At 40.3% G+C, this 22946-nt stretch overlaps 1 protein-coding gene across 2 annotated transcripts in view; it reads right to left on the bottom strand.

The window, feature by feature from the left end:
- Positions 1 to 22946, bottom strand: part of SMAP1 (small ArfGAP 1) — a 202700-nt gene that overhangs the window by 13125 nt on the left and 166629 nt on the right. For both annotated transcript variants that reach the window (XM_047860688.1, XM_047860690.1), the window contains one exon: positions 18931 to 19021. In XM_047860688.1, the coding sequence (XP_047716644.1) occupies positions 18931 to 19021 (91 nt within the window). The remainder of the gene's footprint in view (positions 1 to 18930; positions 19022 to 22946) is intronic.

The raw sequence follows: 22946 nt of genomic DNA, 5'->3' as shown, positions 1-22946 counted from the left end.
GCCTACATAGCTTATTTTCTTCACTGCAAGGTAACATGACTTCATGTTCTACTACCACACTATAAAGAGCTTCATTTTCTCATTCCATTAAAAATATATATGTATATTTAAAATCTGACCTTTTGAAGTCTCAGAAAGGCATTCTACACCAACAACAAAGTCAGGCTCTCTTTGTAACCACCTACCATAGTGGAGCTGCCATGAAAGTCAACTCATAACAGAAGTTCAAGGAACTTTGGAATCCTTTAGAATGAGACAGAGGAAGCATCTGCTTAGGAATGTGATCTTTATGGAAAGGTTGCCATTTTCCAAGTGAATAAAGAAGATACGTGTATTAACTCCAAAAACCTAAGATAAGAAACTTTCTCTCCCAGGTCTGACCAAGGTTTCCTATCCAGCCTTGTGACAGACACAGTGACTCTTCTCTGCCTTCACATCTACAACACAACTGTCTTCTTTTCTCTCTACCCCAGTTTTCTTCTCATATAATCCCGTAATATCAGAGGTTTTACCACAATCAGTTTTTGTTGTTGCTGTTACTACAAAAGCTAAGCATTCACAGAATTGTTGAAAAATCCTTAGCCTAAACAAAAACTTCTCAGCCTTGCACAATCAGTAAATACAAGTTCCCAAAGGGTTTTCCCAGTGGATTTCAACGTTTGCTAATCTGACTATACTGTGTTTAGCTTGCTAAACGTATTCTTTAAAAATTTTTTTTAATGTTTATTTTATTTTTGAGAGAGAGAGAACGTGAGCAGGGTTGGGGCAGAGAGAAAAGGAGACACAGAATCTGAAGCAGTCTCCAGACTCTAAGCCATCAGCAAAGAGCCTGATGAGGGGCTCAAACCCAGGAACCTGAGATCATGACCTGAGTGGAAGTCGGACGCCCAACAAACAGCCATCCAGACGCCTCTAACAGCATTCTTTAAAAAGGACTGTTTCATTATAACGGTGTATTTTTGCTTTTCAGTATTTAAAAAGGAGAGTTAAAGGGGTACCTGGGTGGCTCAGTTGGTTGAGCGTCCGACTTCGGCTCAGGTCACGATCTCACAGTTTGTGGGTTCCAGCCCCACATCAGGCTCTGTGCTGATGGCTTACTCAGAGCCTGGAGCCTGCTTCAGATTCTGTATCTCCTTCTCTGTCTGCCCCTCCCCCGCTCACGCTTTGTCTCACTGTTTCTCAAAAATAAATAAATAATTAAAAATTTTTTTTAAAAAGGACAGTTAAAGACTATTTGTCATATTACCATCATTAGAAATATCACATTTCCTAGACTTTTTTTTTTAATGTTTATTTTTGAGGCAGGGGACTGGGCTGGTGGTACTCTATGCATGTGCTTGCTCGTTCATGGGGGAGGGGCAGAGAAAGAGGGAGACAGAAAATCAAAGCAGTCTCCACTCTGAGAGCAGAGGTGAATGCGGGGGCTGGAACTCACAATGATCATGATCTGAGCCAAAGTTGGAGGCTTAACTGATTGAGCCACCCAGGCGCCCCTTCCTGGACGTTTTAGAAGAATGTTTATACATGTTACCATTTTTGTCTCTGTGAGAGACAGGCAAGGCATCTCCTTCCATTATCTCCAGTTACAGAAACCAGGGCACACACACCTTTAAAGACTTGTTCAGGGGCGCCTGGGTGGCGCAGTCGGTTGAGCGTCCGACTTCAGCCAGGTCACGATCTCGCGGTCCGTGAGTTCGAGCCCCGCGTTGGGCTCTGGGCTGATGGCTCAGAGCCTGGAGCCTGTTTCCGATTCTGTGTCTCCCTCTCTCTCTGCCCCTCCCCCGTTCATGCTCTGTCTCTCTCTGTCCCAAAAATAAATAAACATTGAAAAAAAAAAAAAAAAGACTTGTTCAATGTCACTTCCCTAGTTAAGCAGCAAAATCTCCACTACACCAGTCTTCTGACCCCTAGGCTAGTGAGTTCTCTTTTCTAGTGATGAAACCACATTTCATCAAAAGTCATGGAATTACAACTGTACCTAATTATAAACAGGTCACTTAAAATTCTGAAAGTTAAAAGCCAACTTTTATATAGTTTATAATTATGTGCACTAAGAAAAGCAGTGACATAAAAGGTGCAAAAACCATTCAGCACCACATGCACAGTTCCTCTTCATCTCCCCACTCCTCTGTCCTACCAAGCGCATCTTCTCAATTTACAGGCAAGGATACAGGTGGTTGTGGTCATCAATGAGCAAAGTAGGCTGAGAGAAGCAAGTGTGGGGTACAGTCAGCCTGGTTCAACAAAGTATTCACGTATCACAGTGAGTTCAATGAATCCTTTTGATCAAGGGTCCACTAACAGCACAGTCTTTGCTGACTGAATAAAAGCTCAGAGGCCACAAAAGCGGAAGAGAAGTGGATGTCTGTGCAAACTAATCAGAATTCACCACAGACATGCACCTCAGAGTGAGTGTTGTGTTCCTTGCTCAGCTAGGAATGGTGGTGGGAGCAGCCGGCAGCAGGAGGAGGGAGAAGCCCCTTTAATCAGTATGCAGAAACAGTCATTGGTGGACAATAAAAATAATGGGAGATCCAGAGTACAAGAAAAGCCTAAGGCAAATGGGAAGAAATTTAGCTGGGGACAACATCATAAAAAACGATAATGAAGAACAAAGGACCCCTTGAAAAGGCAATGAGCAAACTGAAGAAATTAGGACAATGCAGTAAAATGAAGAAGGAATTTCAATCTCGAAGGCAAGGAAGGGATCAAGCCCACAGTTAGCTGCTTGTGGGTAACTATTTTTTTTTCAACGTTAACTTAAAAGTTTAAAACCAGTGTTTTATCTGAAAACTGAGTTTGTAAATGACTTTTAAAATGCACATGTACCATAAATTTACAAGAAAATGTTAAAATGTTTTGAGCTAAAAAAAAAAAAAAAAGTTGTTAAAATCAGTGCTACATCTCACATGAACATAAGGCATGCCCAGCATGCATTTACTGGCCTGCTTTGCATCATGACACTGATAGATGCTTCGAAAAAAGGTAACATTTCAAATATGACAAAGTCATGAAGGCCAGTCTCTGTCATCTAGAAATCCTCAATATGGTGAAATGAGACTGCTGATTCTATTAACTGTGGCTATACCAGAACTCATCTAACACCAATAATCCAAATGAGTAAAGGTTTAAAAAAAAAAAAAAAGACAGACAATATTTAGTGTCTTCTTTTTGGCTCATTCCCAGTACCTCTGAATGATAATTTATAAACTAAAGGAAATAAGAATATAACACTTTACATTTTAATGACACATTTTTAAAACTAATATTTTTATGCCAGGTACTTTGATCAATGCTTTTTATAAAGTATCTCAGTTTAATCATATCACCTTAAGAGATTTTTGTACACATTAGGCCTAGGATTTCAACAGAATTCTGGTGGTGTACCTAGAAAACTCAACTGCCATAACCAGTTTGAGAAGTTTTTTCTGGAGCCCCTAAGCAGAAATAGGTGCCCTTTCCCCATCTAGCGTTAAAACAGAAGTTGCCCTACATCACTAATAAAAGTGCCTGCAGGGCAGGGCTGGCTTCACTACTACCAGGTCCACTCACTGTACTCGACACGAGCTCCTTTTCTGAGGCAACTAATGACTCCTGAGTCCTTACGACCCAACACTACTTCCATTGTAGACCTGTCACCCACATCTGGTCAGCCAGGCCTACTGACTTTTCCACCCAAATCCAGGGGCTGCAAAAGTGGCAGCCTTCCCAAATACCTCAATATTTTTAGTTTTTAAAGGCATCTGAATATACTTAGGTTGACAGGCAATCCCAGTATGCTACAAGACCTCATTACCGCACCCTGTTACCATGTTCACAGTCCAGACCCCTTGTCCACTCCCTCCTGTCATCTCACCAGGAAGACACAGTAGAGCCACCTCCTTAATTTGATGCTTAACACAAAGCCCAATCCCAGGGGCTTCCTCTCTCCAGTTCACCAATGACAGTGAGGTTGGAATTCTATCTCCAAAGCAGATATATGTCCTCCAGAGTCACACTGTCCAGAGGCCAGTGCATCACTGCCACACAGCACCACACACAACTACCCACACACAGGCCAGTCTCCTCCACCCACTGCCTAGTTAGCAGGAAGCACATCTTACTCTCAACTACAGATCTGTTTCAAGTGTGCTATCATAGCACCTGGCAGGTGCTCCAAAGATGACCTCCATAACACACCGGATCTTACTTGAAATAAATCTCCACAGGACAAACAACAACAACAACAAAACCCAAAACTGAAACAACTCATTTGCTCCTCCTCCTGACAAGCAGCAGCAAGAAATTAACCTCTGAATTCAGGAAAGTAAAATTTAAATCGGGAATTTTAGCATTATTCCAGATTTCAAACTGAATTCTCACAACCAATTCTCTTACATAATCCCACTCTTTCCTCAGCAGTAATTTTCTATCTTCCAGTTTCCAGACTGCAACCTCATCCCCAACTTGTATTACTATACACACAGAGAAGCTGCATTTTCTGGTATTTACTAGAGTTCCATGAACTCTGCTGGCGCTCAGTAAATATTAATTAAATTCATCCTTTACTTGAATGTCAGATGTATTAGCTGGTCATAATCTATTTGCACAAATAATAAAAAATGTCAAAGAGCAACATGAGATTTTATGTATTACTAATCTAGTTTAAGGCAGATAAGAATATAATAAGTAAATGGATGTTAGGTTTTTCATTACCATTTTTGACTGAGCATGAATATTCAGCCTTGAGTACACCCTTGCTACAATGAAAACTGCCAAGTCTAATTCTTCATCAGTAACTACTGAGGCATCATCCTAGGAAGGAATGAATTTAAAGTGGAAATAGCACTGATTAAAGAAGGCTGCTTCCATGAGATGCAGTAATGTTCTTCTTAATGGCAAAATTCCTTCTTAAAGCTTTATAAATTTTCATGTTACTCAAAGAACCTTTTTTATTTTCTACAAAAGAAACCATTTAAAGCTCTTTCCTTAATAAAAGTGTTATTTGGAATTCCTTTGTATTAAAACACATGAATTGCTTTATGAAATGAAATAAACTCCCATGTGCGTTACTTTGTGAAATTCAAGTCACAAATGTCCATTGAAAGCATATTAAAATTGTCAAGCTTCAAATTGTTTTCAAATGCCTTAAAAAAAAATGTGCCTGAGAGTTAAGTGGAGCTATTTATTTTTATTTTTTAGTTAATTTTCTTACTGCTAAAAAGGTGGTATTTAGACTACTTTACTAAAATGATTGAAGTGGCCTTAAAAGATGAACTCTCTTGCTCTATTTGTTGTCCGTTTTATGTATGTATGTATATATATGTATATGTATTTATGTATGTATATATATATATATATAAATATATATGTATGCATGCATGTAAGTAAATTTAAAACCAAATTGTAGGGGCACCTGGATGGTTCAGTCGGTCAGTCGGTTAAGCATCTGACTCCTGAGATGGGCTCAGGTCCTGATCACATGGTTCGTGGGTTTGAGCCCCATATCGGGTTCTGTGCTGGCAATGTGGAACCTGCTTGGGATTGATTCTCTGTCTCCCTCTGTCTCTGCCCCTCCCCTGTACATGTTCTCTCTCTCAAAAATAAAATTTAAAAAAACCAACAAATTGTATAAGACAAATTTCTTTCTAAATGCTTAAAACATGGTGACAGACTAGATTTCTTCGAGGCCACCCAATTTCCTTAGTGCTTTTATTTTTTAATTTTTTTTAATGTTTTTATTTATTTTTGAGACAAAGAGAGACAGGGCATGAGCAGGGGAGGGGCAGAGAGAGAGGGAGACACAGAATCCGAAGCAGGCTCCAGGCTCTGAGCTGTCATCACAGAGCCCGACGCGGGACTCAAACCCACAGACCGTGAGATCATGACCTAAGCTGAAGTTGGACACCTAACCAACTGAGCCACCCAGGGGCCCCTCCTTAGTGCTTTTCAAGGAGCTGCAAATCTTCTCTCAGTCAAAGACCATGCTGTGTGACAACAGTCTGGAGGAGTCCTAGTTACATAGTATAATTTGAGTCCCTCCTCTGCACATCCCCTTCAAAGGCCTGAGCTATCTCTTACTCATCTCCCCTGACCTGGTATTCAGGCTACAGTCTCAGCACAGCCCTGCATACAAGTTACTGTGCTACATGCTTCACATTTATTTCTTCATTTAGATTCCATCCATCAACCACAGAGGTTCTTATTTCCATTTCCTAGATGAAAACACCAGAGCCCACACAAACTGCAGGTTACTGCCTCTAAATCCAGTGCTCTTCTTCTGACACAATGCCACCAGCTATCAATATGATAAGGATCCAATATCTGTTTTGTGTGGCATAAGGTCACCTGGTAGTCTTTGAGTTTTATTCTGTGTCACAGCTCAATGCAGTGTAATAGTTAAGAACATGGGCCTGGCTCTGTAACCTACTAGCTATGTGACTTTAGGCAACTTAACCTCTCTGTGCCTCAGTTTCTTCACCTATAAAATGGAAATAATGATAGCTCACCAGCTTTAGGTGATTTATCTTTCACTTCTCCCCAGCATGGACTCAGGACCACTTGCAAGGATCTGCTTAATGCCAGTCTTCTTACAGCAATATATTCATCTACCTGCATTTTGTTTCCTCCAGAAGTATGGTTACACAAAAATAAAACAATTCCTTCCTTTTGAAAGGGTAATATAACAGTTTACAATAGTTCCCTGAACATACTCTTCTGAGAAGAAGCAACACATGTTTTCATTAGGTTTAAAACCATATCTAAAAAACCAAACAGACCACAAAATTATTTAGGGTACTTATGCTAGCATATTCCTTCCTTCTGCCCTTCTCTCTGGAAAAACATCCTCCTGATCTGGTCAATGCACAGTTCACAGGACACTGGTGGTTTTCCAGGGCCACAGCTGCTATGTCTGGCATTTAGTCAGCACATTTCCAAATTTGTTTTATTTCACAGCATATGAACTTTGAAGAAGAGAAATTTCCCTGTAGGAATTTTCTACTTGACAAGTAAGTAGAGTGCTTTTGTGGGGGGTTTATCCTTTAGTTGGTTTCTTTCCAAGAAAGGCTTTTAGAAGCAAAAAACTTAGAAAACAAGAGTAATATATTCATCTCACTCATCATATAAAATTTGAATGTATATGTTACTAGAAAATTAAGTAGGGGGAGCTGCCTGGATGGCTCAGTTGGTTGAGCGTCTGACTCTTGGTTTTGGCTCAGGTCATGATCTCATGGTTTGTGGGTCCAAGCCCTGTGTCAGGCTCCACACCGACAGTGCAGAGCCTGCTTGGGATTCTCTCTCTCTCTGCCCCTCCCCATTCTCTCTCTCTCTCTCTCTCTCTCTCTCTCTCTCTCTCTCTCTCTCTCTCTCAATAAAGGAAGGAAGGAAGGAAGGAAGGAAGGAAGGAAGGAAGAAGGTTATGTATTCATAACTACATCTAACTAGCACTGTCAACTCATTTACACTTGGCCATTGTGAAAGTAAGTTAAAGCGTGTATTTCCTGAAACACAAGCATGAGTGAGAAAACTTTAAAACTTGCCCAAAACTATATATTTCCTTTCCAACTAAGAAAAATTGAGGGAACCTGTATCTATGCCTCTATACACTTCGGAATTTAAAATTATTTAAAATAAAACTATGAAATGTTTAGGCAGAAATTTCCCCAGATTAAAATGAGTAAGCATAATTTTATTTAAATATATTTAAAAATATTTAAATATACCCTGGGCTAGATTTTCATGACCAAGATCATACTGATTCTTTGCATGATGCCTTTTAGAGCACTGAGGACCCAATTCTCTCAGATACCTTCCATGGTCCACCCCAGCCACACATACCCCTCTGTGCCTGACAGGCCTGCTGTTCAAAGCCTCCTGGCAAGGGGGGCCAGCTACGCTGCAGGGCACATGCAGTGCATGGACGACCACAAGATAGAAACCCTGCAGGAGGGCTTTCTACCTCTGGTGGCAGACTGAACTGAAACCTGTAAGGTCACGTTTAACACCAGCAATTTATGATTCTTCTCAAGCATTTCGCTTAGAGCATTTGCTCAACCTTGAGGATTCTATTCTCAGATGGGGTTTTCTACAAAAAAAATAAAAAAGCAAAAGGCACTACTGGATGGAAGTATTAGTCTGGGGGGGATTATCCTAACCAACTGCTAAGCAGTCTGTCCGTTTCTATCATGTAAAAACTAAGCAGCAATCCACACACACACACACACACACACACACACACACACACACACAAATAAAAAAAATTTAAAAATTTAAAAAATGGAGACTAGCATAACTGCGTAATTCCCAGTCCTAGAATAACTACACAGGTAGAGGCCGTGAAGAACACCACCCCCACATGCTCTAGAAACTGATTTAAATTCTCTTCTAACATAGGGGTACACATTCAAGTCAAGATGTTTCTGAGACTGCAGTCTGCTTTGAGTCTAGAGCATTCAGGGATTTTCAGTCTGGCCCTTAGTGAAAAGGAACCTTAATTAAGACATTAGGTAATTTCCAAGACTAGTAGGTAAGTGATAACCAAGTATCTGACCCCCTTCTGGTATTAGAGAGTAAAACACTGAATAAATCATATTTGTACAGGCTTCAAACTAGAATACCTAAATATGAAGCAGTTCTTGCAGGTACAATCAAGAATATAAGGCAGAGATCAGCAAACTACAGCCCACTGCCTATTTTTAAATATTTCTGAACACAGTCATGCTCAATTGCTTATATATGTGCTTATAGCTACTTACATATTACAAAGTGGTTGTGGAGACCATGTAGCTTACAAAGCCAAAATATTTGGCCCTTTTCATAAAAATTTCGCTAACCCTTGCTATAAAGCAGATAGACAGCATTTTATGTTTGACCTTGGGACGGAGAGTAGATCGGGAAAGGTGAGCTGAAGAATATAGGTTTAGCTTGAGTCAGTAAGTTGAAAAGAAGAACATGGACTCACCAAAGTGTCATTCAAAAGGAAGACCAAATTACTAAAAAATGATCTTAATGATTACCCTATTATGAGATTAAAAGTGATCCTGAATACAAACAATAAACTTTAGGATTCATGGACCCTCTGTGGGTGTGTAACTAAACTATGTGAGGGTTTTCTGTGTATTTTCTGCAAGTGCTTCAAGTTAATGCCTGTTCCAGTCTCATTCACATGAGCATATACTGTCATGTCTCCATGACCATAAATCATACTTCAAGACACCTGCTTCTACTCCCCACCATGTTTCAATTAACAAGGGAAAACCAGAGTCCCATGAGGGGAGAGTGGCATGCTTACCTTGGGCAGCAGAAAAATAGTCTGCTGCCCAAAGTAGATACCAATAATCAATCCTGATTTAGAATCACTGTTTTGAGCTAGAAGAGACCTTTGATTCTCTGTGGTCTCCTAGAGTTTCACAAACTCATCAAATGTCATGCATAACAAAGCTTTAAAAAAAAAAGTCAGAAAGTATTTTTAAAAAGAACTTAAGAAGTTGATAAACCAGCAAGACTGAAGAGGTGTTTGTATTCTGAGTAGGACACCCGTCATTTTCTGCTACAAAAAAAATCCATCAGCAAAATATCCCTCTTTCTGACCTTATCTCCTATTGCTGCCACCTTTGGAACTCTTCCAGTATATGATCTAAAACTGTCAGTCACCAGCAAAATCCCCTACATATATATCCTTAACTTCTTCTTCAAACATTCCCTTCACTTTCCTGGCCTAAATGAACCTTGGCTCTCCCCTAAAGACACCATTTACAGAAGCTCTCCACTGTCGAAAACAGAGCTGTCTCAGGAAACTCACAGACCATGAGTGAGAGAAATAAATGTTAACTGATAGAAACCAAGGAGATTTTGGAGTCGTTTGCTGTGTGGCAAGGGCGGCTATCACAGAAAGTGATACCAGAAGAGGGGTGCTGCCATCACCAAACCCCAAAATCTGTGGTACTGGCTTTGAGATTGGGTGGCAGAGGACAGGGAAACACTTATAGGATCTTGAAAAATGGAGACACGATATGTGCAGTGCAAGAGTTGGTAAGCAGTCCCCAGCAGTCACCAGGAAGATGGGAAACACATCAAATGAAGTTCTAGCAGAGATGCCCTAGTAGACGCACAGACCTGGAGAGGAAGAAAAATCGTACTGATGTACACTGCTGAGCTCTGGAGGTTATTTACTATACAACAGTACTGCAGCCATAGTTGAGTATTTAAGGCCAGTCACCCCATTTGTCCACTAGATCCCAATGGCTATTCAAGACATTGCTGTAGCAATTTTTCTTGTCCTGAATCAGCAGATTTTCCTGTCCTACAGGTTCATTCCAAAAGGTAAACATCCTATAATTTCAGCAAATCATATTGGCTCCATTTTCAAAATATATCCAGAACCTGATTACTACTTTTTGGAGAAGTGAATAAAGTACTGCACCAAAAATGGCAGTTGAGGCTAAAACAAGCTCTGGTCTCTAGCTTAGAGACCCCTCCTCAGGATTCTTTTTCCTTTGTTCGCTGTGCGCATGAAAACCCCCACAGATATGGAAACTGACAACTATAAATTACCCTTCCCTGCTTGCATTCGGTGCTCAGATCTTTCGAGAAACGGTCTCCTCTGAGCCCTCTGGTGTTAAATAAATCTCCGATCCACCAAGATCTCTGAGTGCCGTTTGGTTTTTCTGCTGGCATACCAGCCTGGTTCCGTAACAAATTTGGTTCCCTGACCAGGAAACCCAACCGTGCTGGCCCATAGCTGCCACCGGTTTGGGAGAATGGCAAGGCAGTGAGGGAATGAGGGATGGCAAGGAAGAGTACATGCCCTGTCTGAATTTCAGCAGTCTTCTTCTCGGTTGCCTACGGCCGGCCCGCTCCACCATTCCCACTGGACTCGAGGAGACTTGGCAGGTGAGGACCTGGACCCTGCGTTGGAACCAGTAAGGCTGGGGCCCAATCTAGTGAGGCCCACTCACAAATGTGGAAGGGGGACCTGATCACTCCCCGAGGCTTCATAAGTCTCCCAGGTAGGAATTCTATGGGAGGGAATATAATAACCTCTGGTGTGTATGTGAATGTGCAACTCGGTCTAGCTTGCCTGCAGAGTTCGATTCTGTGGCTCCACGGGCAGGTGCCCTTGGGGACCCCAGGGGCCCACAGAGTCTGAGTGGGCCTGTCTGCTATTCCATCATGGATGGCACTCGGTCTATGGCAATATCAGAGTGGTTTCTGATCATGGGTTGTAGGGCTGGGACCTATGGGGCTGAGCGTCACCTGGGTTCCTTCGGGACATGGCCAGGCAGGCATCTGACTGGTCTCCTCATTGGAGGGGGTGCCCTGTCCCTCTGTCTTTGTGACTCTGCCTCACAGGAGCATTATGGGGTCAGGATGGAGCAAGGAGAACCAGGCAAAGGTTTAGGAGCTTTATCCGGAGACTCACCCAGGGAGCCAAAGAAGCAACCCACCGCTCAGCTAATGTTCCCCTCTTCATGACTCATCAGGCTCCCTTCTCCCTTCCCTGAGCTTGAAACTCCTCCCCTGGTTGGATCTCCACCACTGCCAGGTTGCTGCCACCACAGCCGCGCATTTCTCTTCCCTTTCCAGGCCAGAGAACCCTCCCCCACAAGGACTGAAGGCCAGATTGTGCCCTTGGCCAGGCACAGGCACTCTCCAGATGCCAGTCCATATCCGCTGTTATCAAGAGGCTCTCAGGGGGATCAGAGTAGGGGGGGTGAGAAGGCCATAAATATACCCAGAAGCAAAGGGATAGGCCCAGAGCCTCCTGAGCAAGGGTTCAATGAACCTACTGCAAGGGGAAAGGACATCAAAAAGAATAAGTGTCCCAACCAGGGAAAGTCCCAAAAACCCAGCCGAAATCAGGAGGAACCTCGAGAAGGGGACCTTACTGGTTTGGCCGAGATAGAATCAGACTAAAAGGGACACTGACTCTCCCTCCCTGTTCCTCTGCCTAACAGATGTGAGGGATTCTCCTTCATTTCCCAGGTTAACAGCCCTAATTGGAGCCAACGGTGGTTAGTGTACCTCGGGACAGGGACTTTAAGGAATGTTCCCAAGCAGTTGCTGCTTCTGCCTCCCACCCCCCGCCCACCATCCCCTCATGCTTCTGCACCAACGTGGGTGTGGTCCTATACCATCCTCAGTGTCTCAGGCACCACTGGTTCCTCCTCCCACCCTCCAAGTCAAAGGAGCAAAGTGCACTACCCTTTGGACCACCATTTCAGATATCTCCACTGGTGCCCCAAATGAAAATTGACAATGGGGAAAAACTGATTGACTTTTAGGCGGATGCAGGTGAAACATATTCAATGTTTAAACTTTTAAGTTTATTGCACCTGTCTTTAAACTTATCAGCAAAAGTCAAACAATCTCATGTTATCTGTGTTGCAATTTGTTAATGATAATTAATTTTGTCTGTCTCAAAGTTTTCATGGGTAATTGTTAAGATAACTTTGAAGGGCCTTGGAACCTGAAACTTTCCAAAGAGGATGGGATGCTAAAGCTTTGAATATTGCATATAGATATGTGTTTTTAACATCTTATTGCTGAGAAATCAAGGCTATTCGGACCTACTGGAAAACATGCTTTGTACTTAATTGGTTCACAAATTTACCATCTAAAAAAATTCTGATGTAAATACCTCTCAATTGGTTACTAAATCCTCAATTGGAGACTAAGGTTTCCTAAGAGTTAAAATTCTAAATGTACTTAAGACTGATGAAAATAAAGAAAGCAACTCTGTATGTAGGGAAATAGGAGGTATATAAGAAAGATATAAAGAATGGAAATACAGTTTTGTTGAGGGTAAAAGAAAGTAATTTTGTCTTAAATGAGACTGGTTATTTGAAAAGAAATGGCTTTGGGACAAAATATGAAAGCAAAAGAAAGTTGTAGAAGGTTGAGATAAATGGAATTTTAAAAATACACTGATATAAGGTTGAAATTCTGCTTTTCTCCCTGCTCAAATGACAATGTTTTGTTGGACTGTTGATCTGCTCTTGATAAGATGATGCAAACAAAGGTTTGTCTTCCAGGAAAACCAAAGTTTTAGGTTTCATCTTTATCAGGTCTTTGATTACTTAGTTAAAGCTTCTCAATGTTAAAGGAGCTAGGTTTTCGTAACAACTATATAATGCTATACATTCACCTTTAGGATCATTTATTGCCACCTTGGTTGAATAAATACAGTTTTAAGATTTTTAATGATCTGTAATCCTTTTTAGGATGTACTTATAACTTCCTAAGCTTTTAACAAGCTTCCAGGATTTAAATGGTAAATGAAGTCTTTTTGACCAATTAGACCCTTTTATTTGGGATGGTAATAAGTTCCTTGGAAAAGCACTGTCGTATAATGGTAAACCTTAGGTTGTATTGCACAGGTAAATGCTGTAAATGTCCAAATATATATGCAATTCCTAAAGTTTTAATGTTTTGGTATAAGGTAATCACTTAATATTCTGATTACCTGAAGTGTTATGTGTCACAGAAATAACCAAATTTCTTTGTCAACTGCATCATAGTGAACTCTCATCAGATCTTTAACAATGTCTATTTCTGAGATTTTGTCGTTTATAATTGTTCTTATTCTCTCACAAAACGTGTTTCTTCTTCAAGGAGATTTGTCAAAAGGACTTTGGGGACAAATACGGGTATTTGACATCTCTAAGATTAATACTAAAATGGGTAAGAATTTCCAGAACTCAAAAGCTGCATTCAAATTGAACAAGAAATAGGAACATGGGATTAAATGAACTGAGGAAGATTATAGTTTTGTTATTCTGGTTGAAAATATTGCTGGTTCTCTAACGTTTGCTCTTCCAGATTAAGAAAACTCTCTCTTGAGAGATCTATGATATACAGAAATGTCATAAAGTATTCATTTGTAAATGCTTCAGTTTACAAATTTTCTCTGTATATAACTCCTCTGAAATTCAAAAACTCAGTGAGTATTCTTTCTTTCGTGGCAATTACAATTGTTTGCATAAATTCAATAAGAATCTGTTCATCTTGTAACAGGTCACCATTGGAAATACTGGTTATTTTACCAAGGCTTTGACTGGAATGTCATATTTGAGAGTGGCATTCATAGACTCAGATATGACCAGACAGCTTTAAGGAACTAAGGTTGGCTTTATGAAACATGGAGCCATAAAGCCCCTTGGGAAGGCTGGCCTGATACCTTGCTTACAGAGTTCCCAGCAGCCTCACCAGGTGAGTAAAGAAGGTTACTTCCTGGCAGGTGCAGGAACCTCAGGATATCTTGGGGACCACATGAAGAGGAATCTGCCCAATTCTATAGGTATTGTAGGCCTGTCTGACGGCAAGTATTTGGCTTGGCTTCTGGCCTGGAGAGGCTACTAAAAGTTCAACCCAAGATTCCTTATGAAAGGTTCCAGCAAAGCAAACTTTAAAAGATCCTCATGATCAATCGCTATTCTTGCTGAGCTTATGTAAATAATTAGGCCAGATTTGTTAAGACTGGATTTGTTCTACAAATGCATTGGTCTCAATTTGGCTATCTCTGGAGAGGGGGGATTTTTAGAGCAAAAAACTCTTGTTTCAACAATGCACCATTATGGATGTTAAATTCTAGTTATGATTGCCTTTAAATGTTTGTTGTTTGCCTAGACAACTTGAGGTAAACTTCAGAAAATTGTCACAGTGTTTCATGTATAGGCAATCTTCTGTGCTTGTTATTCTATGGGGATAATAATAAGACCCCATGAATATATAATTATTTAAACAACTGGAAAACAGGATAGACCTCTAAATATGCAAACCCTATCTTCCCTAAACCTGATCTGACAGCTACCAGAAACCCGCCCCTTTTGAAGACTTGGAGGTAGACTTTACAGACATACAACCAAATAGAGGGTTCAGTTTCAGGTATCACCCCATGGGTCCATTGCTCCAGAGCTGAGAAGGCCAACTCAGAGGAACCCTCAACCTGGCAAAGTGATCCAGATCCAGTCAACCTGCTTAAACTGACCCTCAAAAAGACACTGATCCCTGAGATCTCCAGCCCTGCTCCAGCCACACCCCGGAAGCTGGGTGGCCTGTGCACACAGACGCTTGAGGACTCAACATGTGGATTCCCAGGGGTTTGGATGCAACTCTGCCAGCCCTTGCCCCTCACTGGTGTCATAGCCCTGATCTTGCTTCTTACTGTTGGGCTGATAGAGACTGTACCAACAAGCTGGACATGGGACAAAAGATGAATGCTGGATCTCACATACCTCCTCTGGATGGGAGGATTATTAAGTATTGCCTGTATATTATGATAACCTCTCTCAACCTCACAACTGCCACTTACCCACTTTTGCCCCCAGGATTGTTATATGACAATAAGGGGGTCAAGGGCATTCAGCACCTTCACCTCCCTCCACAAAGATTGCTACAAAGGAAAAACACCCACTCTCTGTCAGTTACCAAGTGCCCCATGGACTAAGTATTGGACTGTAGAGATAACCCAAAGTGTCAGGAACCCATATCACAACAAGGGCCTCCAGAGAGGGAAGCCAGCTTGCTACACTTACCTTCCTCAATGGGGGATCTCGAACGGGGGAGGGGGTGCAAGACAGGGCCCTTCAAAAAGTTATAAAGGATACCCAGGATAGGGTAATACAAGCCATAAGGGTGACCACTCCCCTGGCAGCCTACCAGGGTTTGAACCTGTCAGCCCTCAATCAAATGCTTACCAATTCCCCACTCCAGCACTGGGCCAACACTACTCTCCAAGTCCTCCAGAAAATAGATAATCACACCCAAACCTGCTGGATGTGCTTGCCCCTCAGCCGGAGGGCTTACTTAGCCACTCCGATCCCTTTGACCAGGGAAGCTCCTGAAAATCTCAAAACCAACACCTCTGTCTTAACTGGACCCCTGGCCACTGAGATACGTCTCACAAATGCCAACAATCTTAATCTGTACAGTCCTTGAAGGTATGAATGGTACCTCTCTATGCGAAAGAAATATAACCTTAACGAGGAATACAACCCTATGTTCAACCCCTGGGGTATTCTATCTGTGTTCTAACTCAGCCTACCGATGCTTAGAGGCCAACTGGACTCAGATATGTTATTCCATCTTCCTAACCCCATAGATATCCGTATACACTGAAGATCAGCTCCTAATAGCCTTTAGCCCCAAGTCCTGGGCTAAACGGGCAGTTCTGCTACCCATTCTGATAGGAGCAGGAATTGCGACAGGAATAGGAACCGGAATAGGGGGCATAGGTTCATCCATAGGACTATTCCACAGACTATCTCAAGAGCTAAATGAAGACATGGAACAGGTGGCAGATTCTCTGGTAACCTTACAAAACCAAATAAACTCTCTGGCGGCAGTGACCCTCCAAAATAGGCAAGCCCTCAACCTCCTCACTTCAGAAAAAGAAGGAAATAGTTACAACTAAGGTTAAGGAACTGAAGGAAAGAATTCAATGTACACAACAGGAAAGTATCAATCAATAGAAAGGATGGGATCTCACAGATTGGGCATTCTGGCTTCCTACCCTGGTGGGGCCCCTCCTCTACATAATTTTACTTGTATCCATTGGCCCCTGTATACTGAATGCCATGGTATGTTTTATTAAAAACACTGTTGCTCACCAAACTACTGCACATATCTTAGCCTTCCAAGGGTACCAACCTGTAAAACTAAAAGGTGATGCCTGCTAAAAGTTTTTTTGTTTTTTGTTTTTTTAAAGGCATCAAAGGGGGGAATGTTGGAGAAGTGAATAAATACTGCACCAAAAATGGCGGTTGAAGCTAAAACAAGCTCTGGTCTCTAGCTTAGAGACCCCTCCTCAGGATTCTTTTTCCTTTGTTTGCCGTGTGCGTGAAAACCCCCACAGATATGGAAGCTGACTACTAAAAATTACCCTCCCCACTTGCATTCGGCGCTCAGATCTTTGGAGAAACAGTCTCCTCTGAGCCCGCCGGTGTTAAATAAATCTCCGATCCACCAAGATCTCCAAGTCCTGGTTGGTTTTTCCGCCAGCGTACCAGCCTGGTTCCATAACATTTTAACTTCCGATGCCACCACCTACTCTAAGCCAGTGTCATCTCTCACGTGTATTATTCTAACAGTTTCTTACTGGTTTCCCTGCTTCCAGCCTTGCCCTGCTACAATGTATTCTTTTTTTTTTTTTTTTTTTTTAATTTATTCTTAACATGGTAGTTACGATAATTCTTAAAATCTTAGGTCAATGTATGTACATTTTTGCTGAAATGTCTCCAATATATTTCCAGGACACTCGGAGTAAAAGCCACAGTCTTGTTACAACCTACCCCACACATTTCTTTCCCCTGTCACTATTCCACTCTGGCTATACAGTCACCCTTGCTGGTCCCTGCACATGATAAGTAAGCCACTACTGCAGAGCCTCTGCACATGCTCTTCTCTCCTGCTGGAATGTTCCTGCCCCACACATCCAGACATCCACAACTCCTTCAGGTCTTTGCTCCAGTAAGACTCAGCACCCTCCATGCCCTGGCCACCCTATTTAGAATTACAACTGCTCATTGTTGCTTTATCTATACAACTTACCACAGAAGACCCATAATATACTTTACTTAACTGTTATTCCCTGTTCCCCCAAACAGAATGAATGCTCCAAAAGGTCTAGTACTTTTATCAGTTTTCTTTCATAGCTACCTCCCTAATGCTTACAATGGTGCCTGGAAACACAGGAGACACTTAATAAATATTTGGTCAATCAATGAATGAATCTGTAGGATAAGGGTCGGGTCTAGCTTATATTTTACATTTCTAAGTTATAAACCAGATACTTAGACTGGAAAGGAAATTCTACAATGAAGACAAAGATGCATATAGTTTTAGTCAGATATTTTCTTACCTTGGTATTAAGTCTTTTTTTCTTTTCTCTCATTTACAGAAAAGAAAATAAAATACATAAATTATACAGACTAGAATTCAACATAATTATTTCAGAGCCCCTGGACTGAAGCCCTATTTTCAAAATTACAGTTATACATACTACTTACTTTTACCATCACAGAAAATTTTTACCTATTGGGATATATTTATTTGCACACTATACCAGTTTCCTAAGAAATGAATAAAACATTCAATTGTAATTTTTAAAAGAGAAAACAATTTACTAAGAACAAAGCTCAAGTTTTAGAAAAGTAGTGAATGAAGTTCAACTAAGTATCCTTCTTTTTTTGTTGTTAATCTTTCTCCAAACTAAAAAAAAAATATTTTACATTAATTACTGCTGAAGGCTCAGATATTACTAAAAATAACCATTTATTTAAAGCTATTTTTGTAGGAAGAGAAGAAAGATATCAAAAGAGCTGACAGTATTTGTAGATAAGTACAATGTTAGCATTCCTTGAAGGGAAGCCTGTTTGCTTACCAGGCAGACAACATGTATCTGTCAGTCATAAGAATAAATACGACATTCAATTAAAATGAGCACTTCTTATTGTCATCAAATATATGAAATGAATGTACCCACTAGATCTAGGTATAAAGAGCATCACTTCAGTTAACCAAAATTAAATTTTATTTTAAACCCGCATATATTATAATAAGGCTACCCCATAATTATTATGCTAAGGGAATCCCCCAGCAAAACTAAATAAAGAGAAGTGGGGGTGAGAGGGAGAGAGGAGAAAAAGAATCCTTACTCTTTATTTTAAATGTTGAAATGTCATTATACTAAGCCTTTGAAGATTTCTTTGATATCTCTTCCTTCCCCAAGGAACTCATTACTTGTATTTCAGCCGAGACAGTGCTGACAGATACTAGCTCTTATTAAAGACTTCCCTTTTTGTGGGAACTGAATACACTGATCATACCATTTTCAAATTCAGTTAACAGGTATATTTTGGCACACTAATGATAAAGCTATTATATTCATTTCAAGTAAAGACCTCAATTATTTTTTAACTCTTAAGGTGGTTTGTATCTTTTACTACTTACCAAGTCCTAAAAGATCAACAGTGGGCTCTGCAGTTTTTTTAGGGCTGGTACTTTTTTTAGGCTCCAACTGCTGATCTTCTTTCTTCTGTAGCTTTAAAACAAATAATCAGATTTACGAATTTTTCTTAAATAAGTTGAACAAGTCTTTTAAGCCCCAATTAATCATGCATATTTTTGATATTGTGTAATGAAGTATATGAAGCACAGAGTAATGAAGCCCAGAGAATTTCTTATTGCATAAAAAAAGTAAGCATGATCACTGAGCCTGAAATGACAAACCTTACATATTAGGATCCCAAATAGTAAATATACACTTTCAATCTTTTTTTTTTTTTTAAATTTTTTTTCAACGTTTATTTATTTTTGGGACAGAGACAGAGCATGAACGGGCAAGGGGCAGAGAGACAGGGAGACACAGAATCGGAAACAGGCTCCAGGCTCTGAGCCATCAGCCCAGAGCCCGACTTGGGGCTCGAACTCACGGACCGCGAGATCGTGACCTGGCTGAAGTCGGACGCTTAACCGACTGCGCCACCCAGGCGCCCCTACACTTTCAATCTTAATGTAATTATTCTTAATCGTTCAAATCCTTTGTATGAAATTACACTTTAAAAACAATTTTTTTTTTAATGTTCATTTTTGCGAGAGAGAGACACACACAAAGCGCGAGCGGGGCAGAGAGAGAGAGAGGGAGAGTGAGAGAGAGGCACGGAGACACAGAATTCAAAGCAGGCTCCAGGCTCAGAGCTGTCAGCACAGAGTCCCACATGGGGTTTGAACTCACGGACTGCGAGATCATGACCTGAGCCAAAGTCGGATGCTTAACTGAGCCACCCAGGTGCCCCAAAATTACACCTTTTTGAAAAAGAATTGTGTTTCCTATCATTTGCTAGCTACTGTTAATGCACTCTATTAGCAGATGCTGGACAGGCCTCAGAATCTTCATGAGCACACTGTTATTCCCCTCCTTCACAGTGCCGACATGTGAGAAACCTTGGTACCAACAAAAGCCTGATGAAATACTACCTGATATATTTTCTCCTGACTCTACACTATCAGCTACATTTTAAATGCAATGTTCTTCCAGTTCTCAGGAGCCGAAATCAGTTACACATTCTGAGCTTTATCTTTCTCATTTACACAGAAATGTTGTATAGGACAGACATATATCTACTACATTCTCAACTCAAAAGCCGCTTTTTCCACTTTTTTTAAATGTCGATATAATTGGCATATAACATTATATTAGTTTCAGGTGCACAACATAAAATGATTCCATATTTGTATACATTATGAAATGATCACCATAGTAAATGTAGTTAACATCCAACACCATATACAGTTACAGAATTTTCTTTCCTAAGATGAAAACTTTTAAGACCTACTCTCTTGGCGACTTTCAAATAAATAATACGGTATTATTAACTATAGTTACCATTCTGTACATTACACCCATAGGAATTATTTATTTTATAAGTGGAAGTTTGTACCTTTTAACCCTCTTCACCCATTCTGTCCACCTTCCACCCCACCCCTGCCTCTGGCAACTACCCATCTGTTACATGATCTGTTCCAAGATCTGATCCAGGATCTTGTTTGTTTGTTTTTTTTTTTTTAGATTCTACATATAAGTGAGATTACATGACAGGTGTTTTTCTCTGACTTATATATTACACATAGCATAATGCCCTCAAGGTTCATCCAAATTATCACAAATGGCAAGATTTCATTCTATTTTTTGGCTGAATAATATTCCATTAAATATATAGCCTACCTCTCTTAAACCAAGAAAGTAAAACATTTATTCATTCACTCACATTTATTTCTCAAACTATCCCCATAAAATCATTTCTTCTGCAACTACCTAAAGAATTCATAACTTGTTCCATGAGTGCATTTTTGTTAGCTAGACAGATATATAATTTCTAAGAACATATATCTACACTTAACTTGTTTTTAGTCACTACTGTCTCTTCAGAATTATTTATTATATTATATACTTAAGTAACCTACCATCCCAAGTATCAATGCTTTAATAAGCTTCTCAAACACAGAATTACCAGCCTGTAATAATACATAATTCTCAGAGGTTTAACATAATCCATTTCACATTCTTTTTTATTTTTCCCTTCCAATATTGGTAAGACTTACTTTGTATATAGCAAAGTAATTTGAAAGAAAGCATAGTTTATAGTAACCAAGGAGGCAACTCCTTCCAACTAAATACTTAAACTGCTAGAACTTCCTTCCTTCCCTTTTTTTCTTCCTGGACAACTTGCATTGAATGTATAAGCACTCAACACTTCAAGAAAACCTGAGGATTAAGTGGCCAGAAAGCACTCAAACTTCAAATACTCCCGAGTAGGTTCTAGCAGCTTCCTCATGTAGGTCTTCATTGATCTTCACTCATACCCCTCTGCCTGGAATACTCTAGATGTTGAGATATACATGTCTTATGCTTAGCAGGTACATAAAAATCTAATTCCTGATTTAACTTAAAATCAGAAAGCCTTAAAGTTGAAAATAAATAATCTAGCCAAACTCATTCACTTTGCAGATTAATTGAGGTTCAGATATTACATGCCAAATAGGGAAAGAGTAGTAACTAAAGCTTATTTTTTGTCCCTCAATTTACAATTGTTTCTTTGATATATTTCCCTGAAACTTCTTCCCTGCAAAGAAGCATGGAATAAACCTGTGAGGGATTCCTTCCTATTTACTTTCTACATTCTAATAATGTGGCATTTTTTTTCAGGCCAAAATGACTTCTTTTTTGGTTTATGAGTTATTTTCCCACCAAATTAGAACTACCTTTTAAAATATTGCTGAGTATGGGGTGCCTGGGTAGTTCAGTAGGTTAAGCATCTGACTTCAGCTCAGGTCATGATCTCACAGTTTTGTGAGTTCAAGCCCCACATTTGGCTCTTGGCTGCAGGGCAGAGCCCACTTCAGATCCTCTGTCTCCCTCTCTCTCTGCCCCTCCCCTGCTTCTTACTCTCTCTCAAAAATAAACAAATGTTTTTTAAAAAGTTTTTTAAAAAATAACAAAAATTGCTGAGTATGCAATTACTCATTGTTTAGAAAGCAGGGAAAAGCCAAATCAAACAAAAAAGAGATCCTCTGGTAATCCTGACTCCCATCCTCAGAACTACTGAAAAAAGTTTGGAAAATATCTTTTCCTTCCAGATGTCACACATCTATATGTGTCCCAAGAATTTTCGTCTTTTGATTGCAATTGCATCATAATTTAAATGGGTGTTTGTCGACCCATCTCCACAGAAAACTATATAATACTGAATATGTGTAGAGTTGTGCAGGGTAAAGAGAAACATAAAGGTAAGAATAAGGGGCATATCCTAAATACAGATTATTAAACTGCAGACATGGCCCACTATTGGGTTTTGACACCAAATTTATGGATAACAACTAGAAGGGTTTTTTGGCATTTAAAAAGGTGAAACAGGAAACAAGAGCGCACTGTACACAGTAAAGTATTCATGAATTATTTTGTACATTTGTGCACACATGTGAACACACGCAGCCCAGACCATAATGTAACACGTATTTCTTACCAGAATCACGAGCTGAGAAACACTGCTCTAAATATCGTCTGCTCCTTTGCTCCTACAGCGGGTCAACCTATATGAGTAAGGAATGTCTACGCCCTAAACCTTACCAACTACTCCAAATAGAAGTGGTTACTCCAGATGGATTTCAACAACTGTTACAGTTGGCATCTCATAGGTTGTCCCACAAGTTAAAAAGGCAAAAGGGTCGATCACTTTAAAAACTATCTTGTATAGGACACCTGGGTGGCTCAGTCAGTTAACCGTCCAACTTTGACTCAAGTCATAATCTCATGGTTTGTGAGTTTGAGCCTTGCATTGGGCTCTGTGCTGACAGCTCAGAGCCTGGAGCCTGCTTTGGATTCTGTATCTCCCTCTCTCTCTGCCCCTCCCCTGCCCACGCTCTGTCTCTGTCTCTCAAAAAATAAATGAATGTTAAAAAAAAAAATT

Source organism: Prionailurus viverrinus, chromosome B2 (assembly GCF_022837055.1).
Source record: "Prionailurus viverrinus isolate Anna chromosome B2, UM_Priviv_1.0, whole genome shotgun sequence".
In the NCBI taxonomy this organism is placed as follows: Eukaryota; Metazoa; Chordata; class Mammalia; order Carnivora; family Felidae; genus Prionailurus; species Prionailurus viverrinus.
Note: the sequence above shows the minus strand (reverse complement) of the source record. Positions and strands in the feature narration are given on the sequence as shown.